The 9,149-nt window shown below is 37.3% G+C and overlaps 1 protein-coding gene across 1 annotated transcript; it reads right to left on the minus strand.

Moving 5' to 3' along the window:
• Positions 1–2,894: 2,894 nt before the first annotated feature.
• On the minus strand, positions 2,895–5,127 carry LOC141628090 (uncharacterized). Its single transcript, XM_074441274.1, has 3 exons — positions 5,005–5,127; positions 4,002–4,911; positions 2,895–3,691 (listed from the first exon to the last, which is right to left on the minus strand). The coding sequence occupies exons 1-3, from the start codon at positions 5,125–5,127 to the stop codon at positions 2,895–2,897; spliced, it is 1,830 nt and encodes a 609-aa protein (XP_074297375.1).
• Positions 5,128–9,149: the final 4,022 nt, after the last annotated feature.

Here is a 9,149-nt window from a genome sequence, read left to right on the forward strand (position 1 = left end):
TTAGTTTTAATTCATTTTAAGTGAACGAATAACTAGCATTATGTGAATGAATTAACTTAGGTGATGGCTTAAAAAATGATCGTGTGACATAAGAATGTCATAGAAAACTAACGCGTGACCTCTATATGAGTCAGTTTTCATGCAAATATTAGGTGGTTTGGTTTTAGGCGGAATATGATGCAAATTATCGTTACAATAAAAATAAAAGAATGCAAAACGTAAATAAAAGTCCTAGTGTGGCCTATCCTAGTAAAAATGAACATAATACAACTTTGGAATCCACCGTTGGACCCGAAAAGCTTGTCTTGATGTTCCATCTTGATCCATGCAGCGGGAGTGAGTATCCGATTCTCCATCTTTGGTCTTCTCAAAATTACAATTTAAATATTACAAAATATAAACCTATTTACATTCTAAATAATAAAAAACTGTAATTACAAGGAAAAACCAAAACGGAGATGCGAGATCTCAAAATATAACCAAGACCGTGTTCCATCATTACGGTAACACGTTCTACTAAGGCCACACTAAGTTACAACCGATTGTAAAAATTAAATACGTAATTAAAAGTATTCAAGGCATTCAACAATAACGATAAATAAAATGCATCAACTAAAACAAATTTATTCGTGACATAATTCCGTAATTATGTTAAATTTATCCAAACCACCTTTTAACGATTAAAATTATGTGACAAAACCGGTTCTATTAACTTAATTTTAATCCATGATAATCCATTACTTTAAATTGCTTTAAAATAAGCTAAATGGTACGTGTGTGAACCGTTTCACAATCAAGCGAGCGTACAATATCCGTATAAAGTACAGTTTATGGCCAAAAGAAAATTTAAACAACAAAAATTAAATTTTCTGCGCTGCCAAAACAAAAAGGGCTCGATCGACTGAAACTGCAAGTCGATCGAGAGGATTGCCAAAGAGAAAGTGCTCGATCGACTTATATCAGCAAGACTGTTCGATCGAGTACAAGGAGGTCTCGATCGAGCAGTCAGGGTTTTAAAAGTGGTCGATCGAGTACTGCAAGGACTCGATCGAGTAAAACAAGACAGAAAACCTCTCGATCGAGTAGAAACATGCTCGATCGAGAACAAAACATATCTGAAAACTTAAAACCCTCGTGAAAACATTTGATAAAGCAAAATCAATGGCAATATTGATCTAATTCGTATAAAATCAAATCAACAATTGAAAATACATGAACATATTGTTATGATTATCGTTTAAAATAACAATATGCAAAAACCAAATCGAAAACAAACACAAAAAAGCCGTGTAACACATGAGGCCGCACGGTTTTCGAGACAAAAGCAATCGTTTCAAATCGTTTTATTGAACATCACATTGAAAAATATACATGGCCTCGCTCTGATACCACTTGTAGGGAAATATCCGTAAAATTCCCTTAAATATTAGGACTATAACGTAGATTTAGCATGTGATTATTGTCATAAAACTAAAATACAAGAGAAACGATAAAGGTAAAGAATCAACCTCCGGTCCTAGTGCAATTCGGCAAAATGAACAGAAATCAACGTAGATTTCCTCCTAATTGTTGCACCCAAGACCGTCTGAGACTATGCCCTTGTGCTAGAATGTATTCTCTAATTGCCTTGCAATATTGAGAGAATTTTATGTGAGTTTTGCTAGATGTGAGATCTAGGTTTTTCAGAGAGAAAATGCTCCTCAAAACCCTAATTTTGTTTCAAATGAATGATTAGGTTACAAAAGAGAGAGAGCCTCTCTTTTGTTTGCTCGGCCAACCGTGAGCCCTCATGGGGAAGTGGGCTTCCACTTCCTCTTAATTTTAACTCGTGGTCCGGCTCGAAAATGCTAAATGTATATGACGGGTTTTATTATAAATCGTCATCGGTTATCGGTTATTAATATATCGACTAATAACACGGATTAGTTGAAATATTAATACATGTCCGACAAAGACAATATTGTATAATTAATTCAATATACATCAATTAAATATAATCGTTTTATTTAATTTACGAATTAACCGCTTAATTCGTCTTAGCCATTTTTATTTAATCCGTATTAAATAAAATATCTCAACATCGCGTTTGACAAATTATTAGTCAATGACTCCGACTAACTGCTTAGTCAACTTTGGCATCAACATGACTGTAATTTCATACCGTCACATCTCTCAAACGTATCCTATAGGTGTGACTTTTAGGGACCAGTTGATCACCGCCATCAGAATGACAATAACGTCAAACTTATCTAGCAAGCCAACCGTTATTGATAAACGTGGACCAACTGATAATAATACAAAAGTATACCCTTTGATCCTTTTAGAGATTTATATGTCCTTGCACTAACTGTAGAGGACACCAGCGCCAACAGGGTTTAGGTGGTACGACTGTGGTCCCCACTGGCGGAGTGGAATACCTGTTGCAAAGGGTATTCTGTTAGGGCTACACACTTTAGTGTGTAGTCAGGTGATTGGTGAGGAGATGGAGTTGGAGGAATATGTTTGTCTAATTGGATGTTGTTGTTTACTTATCTTGTTTATTCGGTAACCGGCCCCGTTTAAATGTTTTGAAAACTGTGGTGATCCATTCGGGGAAGGTGAGCAGTTGATTAGGAGGTATTTCTTTGGAGTACGCGCGGGATCTAGCTGGGGATGGAGTCATCACTTGTCAGAGTCTTTAGTCTTCCGCTGTTTTGTTATGACAGTTTTTACTTTAGTTAGATTTCAGTTTGAGATGATTATATTTTTATATTTCAGTTTTGGCTTATGATGTACGCACATTAAACTTCTTTTTTTTTGGTGAAATGTGAGCTTTTGATATATTAATTAATCATAAGAACATTACAACATTGTCCAGAATTCCGCATCAAGAAGACCATTACATAGCACCTACACTAAACATTAATGTCAATGCTACTTAGCCATTGCATGTCCCTTGATTGCACAATCTCCTTCAGCTTCTGCTTGACTCTACTCTGGACATGCTGTTGTATTAGTCTGATAACCTGAGCAGGACACCTGAGCTTGAGTTCCAGTCTGCATTGATTCCTTTCCATCCAAATAGTATACCAATAAATCGTTCTGGTAAGACTGACCACCTGAGTCTGCACTTTTGAACAATTACCTGTCCTGATTAGCAGCTTCTTCTGGAGCCAATTTTCTAAGCCTGCAAGAATTTGTTGACTATAGGCACAGTCAGCAAACAAATGAGAAAGAGTTTCAAGCCCCCCTTCACATAGGACGCAATTATTAGTATCAACCACTCCAAACTGAGACAATTTAACTCTTGTATTCAGAGCTTGTCTGCAAATCAACCAAGCAATGAAAGCCTGCTTGGGAACATTCCAATCATTCCAAACATCCTTGTACCATGGTACAAAGGGGTGTGAACCCTGCAACCATTGGTACCCAGAGCTTATAGAGTAGCCCTTAGGGTCAGCTACCCATTGATTACCATGAAAACCACCAGAGAGAAGTCCACGAACCTTGCAAATATTCCTCCAATTCCAGTTGGAATCTTGAGGAGGGTGATAAGTATCCCAATCAAGGCCTTTCATATACACATGGTCTATCCATAACACCCAAAGTCTATCTGCTTTTGTGTATATCCAATTAACTAACTTACCAACCATGGCCACATTCCACACCCCAGCTTCTTTGATTCCCAGTCCCCCCCCCCCCCTCCTTTTTGCTGCAACACACATCATGCCAGGCCACAAGAGGGGATCTGTGGTACTCAGTGTCCCCATTCCATAAATAGTTCCTACAGATTGCCTCAATTCTCTTAATCACTCCTTTGGGGATCAAAAAAATAGAACACCAGTAGTTATGTAGAATATTGAAAACTGAGTTAATCAAAACCAGCCTCCCTGCATAACTCAATTTCCTAGCACCAATACTCCTGACCCTTGAAACAATCTTCTCAATCAACACATTGCAGTCTTTCCTAGTTAGTCTCCAAGCCTGGATAGGAACACCCAAGTATTTAAAGGGGAGCTTACCTTCAGTGAAACCAGATATCTCGAATATCCCGTCTGGACACTGTGTAACCCCATTAAACACTACCTCAGACTTAGTTGCATTTACCCTAAGTCCTGAAGTAGCAGAAAAAGTAGCCAAAGCCCTTAGCAGCAACATAATAGATTGAGTCTCTCCTTTGCAAAACGTCAATAAATCATCAGCAAATAGCAAATGGGTCAGCTTGAGGCTCTTACAAAGTGGGTGGTATCTGAAAAACCACTTATCAGTTGCATACATCAGAACCCTAGAGAGATATTCCATGCAAATACAAAAAACAAGAGGAGATATAGGGTCCCCTTGTCTCAACCCTCTTCTTCCTTTAAAATATCCAAAGCTTGCACCATTAAGATTGAGGGAATAAGAAGTAGTAGTAATGCAGGTCATCACCATAGTTCTAAACCTAATAGGGAAATTTAAGGCCTCCAACATCTGAGCCACAAAAGGCCATTCAATAGTTTCATAGGGTTTTTGCAAGTCAAGCTTGAACATGCATCTAGGAGAAGCCATTCCCCTAGAATAAAGTCTCACAAGGTCCTGACAGATAAGAATATTTTCAAGTATACTCCTCCCTTTAACAAAGGCACCTTGATTTTGACTAATGATATCTGGTAAAATTAATGCAAGTCTAGTACAGAGAATCTTTGAGATTAACTTGTAAATCACATTGCAGCAAGAAATGGGTCTAAAGTGCTTAACACTTGTTGGTCTATCCACCTTAGGAATCAAAGTGATCACTGTAGAATTAATCTGGTTTAAAAGCTTTCCAGTTGAGAAGAAATCAGCAATAGCTGCACAAACCTCCTCACCCACAATATCCCAAGCATCCCTATAAAATTGGCTATTAAAGCCATCTGTCCCTGGTGATTTACTCTTGGGAATGCTAAAGATACTCTGTTTGATTTCCTCAACTGTAACTGGCCTATTCAGAATATTCTAGTGTTCATCTGTACAACATGAACCCCTTCTAACCACAGACATACTAACGGGATCAGTAGCAGTATGAGTACCCAGCAAATCCTGATAATAAGATAAGAAAGCACCCTGGATATCATCACCCAGTACACACAACTTTCCATGCATATCCTCTATCTGCAAAACTTTGTTCATCATTATCCTCTTCCTGATAGCTTGATGGAAATAAGAAGTATTGAGGTCACCTTCTACGGACCACTAAATTTTAGCTTTCTGAGTCAAGAAGCTATCCCTAGCTGAGATAAGTTCCTTTAATTCAGTGGCCAGCTCCATTTCCTGTTGAATAATCTCCAAATTTCCAGGCTCATCCATAAGCTGTTTGTGAAGGTTTTCCAACAAAGTACTTGCTATACTGGTACTATTCTCAATATCAGAGAAACAGGACATGTTCAAACCCTTGAGCACTGGTTTTAAGGCTTTCAATTTCTTAATGAGGCAGAACATTTTAGTCCCACTGTAAGACCTACCCCAAACAGTAGCTACTTCACTACGCACATTAAACTTCACAACTTAAAGTATGTTTATTTATGGTCTCCTTTGAATATTATACCTCAGGTAACCGAGATGGCAGCATCTTTATGTGCTAGGATGGTCTTGGTAAGGCACCTTGGTGTATGGAGGCGTTACACTTCCACATCCCCACGCCTGCCCTATCCATATCACAATCCATCTCGTACCAGTGCCAATATGTGCCAAGATAATAATATATAACAATATAAATGCCAACATAATTATAAAATAGCCAAGTATGAACTACCACAATGCCAAGTTCCTTTGAAATGAGTGATATTAACATGCCAATGCCAAAAACAATACGATAAAATACCAATCCAATATACGATCATGTCATTGAGATAATATCACCAATGGAATAAACAACAACCAACATAAGTCACAGCCATAGAGGCCTCACACTACACCTACACGCTAAAGGCCAACCTCACAAGTTCAATAACAAATTTCATCACATAAGATATAACAATGCTATTAACAACCAATTTAAATCATATAAGCACATAATAAACCCCGCAAGTAAGTGTTAAGTAGCTAGCCTACCTGATTAGCAATACTCCAATTAGAGCAAGCGATCTAATTAATAATGCTCCTCAACAAACCTTCACCTAATTAAATAATAATAACAATTACTAATTATTCTAATTCATAAAACAATTAAACTAATTACAACAATACGTGTTTTAATATAATTAATCCCGTCTTTAACATAATCCAAACACCCCCATAACCCACGGTTTAAACCGTGTCCCAACAACACAATCACACACGGCTAACTCGTGCTTAAAACCCACAAACACCACCCATAACAGAACTAACCACGGCCACCACCAGTCCATGACGCCCCCTGGCTAGCCACCACAACTAGCACCACTATCGATACCCCAAAACATCACAAACCCGTGCCCTAAACCCGTCATTCACACAACACCAACACCTCAACACTCACCCTTACACACACGGTTTCCAACACCAACAACCACCACAACCACTACCGCAAACACCCCCTGACTCGTCGTGAAACGTTAGCACCAACCCCCAACTCAGATCACGGTCTAGTCGAGACATGGTGGCTCAAACACCTACACAAAACACGGTTGAACAACCACAACCCTAATCAAATCTTCACGGTTAACGGTGGTCAAGGTCTGGTCACGGTCAGAGTCACGGTGGTCTCGGGTCTTGGTCAAGGTCGAGGTATAGGGTAGTCAACGGTATTAGCACATTAAAAGCGATAATAAAATCTTGAAACGGTTCTATAAAATCTTATCTTTTAGATCTATAAAATACTTTAGAAGCTAGTCCTCCCTTGTTTCTCCTTGTTATTCTCTCTCTAACCCTTTATGTGATTCTTGTGCAAAAGTGATTTATGAATATGTCTAGTCTTGTATTTATAGTAGATATCATAGTACTAGGAAGTTTCTAGGAAATTCCCTTTATTATGTCATATTATTATTACTAGTATTGTTATTATTATTATAACTATTATTTTTGTTACTTGTTACTACTACTACTACTACTACTATTATTATTATTATTATTATTATTATTATTATTATTATTATTATTATTATTATTATTATTATTATTACTCCCTCCACATCTTATTGTTCTACCCATTTGTCTTTTTAGAGGTCAACTTTTTGAAAATTTGACCATTGATAAAATATATAATATAATATTTCATAACATGATATTTACATGGTCAACTTGTTATTAAAAAAAACTATTTCAAAAAAAATTATTTTTATCTAAAAAAAATACATATAAATGGATAAAACGATGACCAAAGTACCATCTAGGAGACCTTGTATAATGCAAATGGATAGAACAATAAGATGTGGAGGGAGTATTTTTTTTTTTTAAAAAAACGCAAACTTTTATTAATCAATCAAAAGTTTACAATAAATTGGTGGTCAGCCGAGATATAAACTGGGCGCCCACTCCCTTAGCAATAGCAAAGCTAAGTCTAGTAAAAATAAAAGTAGCAGCGTGAGCGCCGACATCTTGGGACACAGAAAATTTCAGAATCCGCTTGAATAAGGCAACAACATCTGTCCCCAACTCCCCCAAAGAAGAGAAAAAAAAAGGTAAGAACCCATAGCCAACTGCCTCACACAATCTCTGATACTTGGCGCATTTGCGCTGAGCCGCATCAACTACCGCGCGTCAGGGCATAAAGTCAGACATCCCGGACTAAGTCAAAGGAGATGATCCAGTCAAATCCACGCACACATCTCATCCCTTGTCCCAAGAATAAAGCAGAAGATCCGCCGGACACAGGGGCCTATCATGCCCATCGATCAAACCAATATCCACCTCCTTCCCAACACAAATACCAGAGCGGAAGCAGGTGCCAGAAAGGGTGTCGCGAACAAGGTTATTATTATTATTATTATTATTATTATTATTATTATTATTATTATTATTATTATTATTATTATTATTATTATTATTATTATTATTATTATTATTATTATTATTCTAATTATTATTAATAATAATAATAATAATAATAATTATTATTATTATTATTATTATTATTATTATTATTATTATTATTATTATTATTACTCCCTCCACATCTTATTGTTCTACCCATTTGACTTTTTAGAGGTCAACTTTTAGAAACTTTGACCATTGATAAAGTATATAATATAATATTTCATAATATGATATTTACATGGTAAACTTGTTATAAAAAAAAACTCTTTCAAAAAACAATATTTTTATCCCCAAAAAAATACATATAAATGGATAAAACAATGGTCAAAGTACCATCTAGGAGACCGTGTATAAAGCAAATGGGTAGAACAATAAGATGTGGAGGGAGTATTTTTTTAAAAAAAAAATACAAACTTTTATTAATCAATCAAAAGTTTACAATAAATTGGTGGGCATCCGTGATATAATCTGGGCGCCCACTCCCTTAGCAATAGCAAAGCTAAGTCTAGTAAAAATAAAAGCAGCAGCGCGAGCGCCGGCATCTTGGGACACAGAAAATTTCAGAATCCGCTGGAGTAAGGCAACAACATCTGTCCCCAACTCCCCCAAAGAAGAGAAAGAAAAAGGTAAGAACCCATAGCCAACTGCCTCACACAAGCTCTGATACTTGGCGCATTTGCGCTGAGCCGCAACAACTACCGCGCGTCAGGGCATAAAGTCAGACATCCCGGACTAAGTCAAAGGAGATGATCCAGTCAAATCCAAGCACACATCTCGTCCCTTGTCCCAAGAATAAAGCAGAAGATCCGCCGGACACAGGGGCCTATCATGCCCATCGATCAAACCAATATCCACCTCCTTCCCAACACAGATACCAGAGCGGAAGCAGATGTCAGAAAGGGTGTCGCGAACAAGGTTATTATTATTATTATTCATCCAAATCGGGAACAAAAGTAACAATCTTACAAAGCTAACCAATAAGTTAATCAAGCATGAAAAAGCTCTAACATATCTGCATCATCACCTATACCACCATTGAAAACACGTACAGCAACACTATATTGGATTTTCCGGACTAGACTATCCTCAGTGAGGGCACACCCCAAGAAAATTCGTCTATTCCCTTCTTCCCAGAGAAAGCCAAAAGTAGACATAAGACTACAAACCCTCCATTTGTGCTTCCTGGTTCCCTTAGATGC

Source organism: Silene latifolia, chromosome Y, assembly GCF_048544455.1.
Source record: "Silene latifolia isolate original U9 population chromosome Y, ASM4854445v1, whole genome shotgun sequence".
In the NCBI taxonomy this organism is placed as follows: domain Eukaryota; kingdom Viridiplantae; phylum Streptophyta; class Magnoliopsida; order Caryophyllales; family Caryophyllaceae; genus Silene; species Silene latifolia.

Coding starts and splice junctions, on each gene's coding strand:
- LOC141628090 (XM_074441274.1), bottom strand. CDS start 5,127: ATGAACAAAGTTTTGCAGATAGAGGATATGCATGGAAAGTTGTGTGTA. Junction 4,912..5,004: donor CTCATACTGCTACTGATCCC/GTTAGTATGTCT, acceptor GAAATCAAACAG/AGTATCTTTAGCATTCCCAA. Junction 3,692..4,001: donor GATATCTGGTTTCACTGAAG/GTAAGCTCCCCT, acceptor TGTGTGTTGCAG/CAAAAAGGAGGGGGGGGGGG.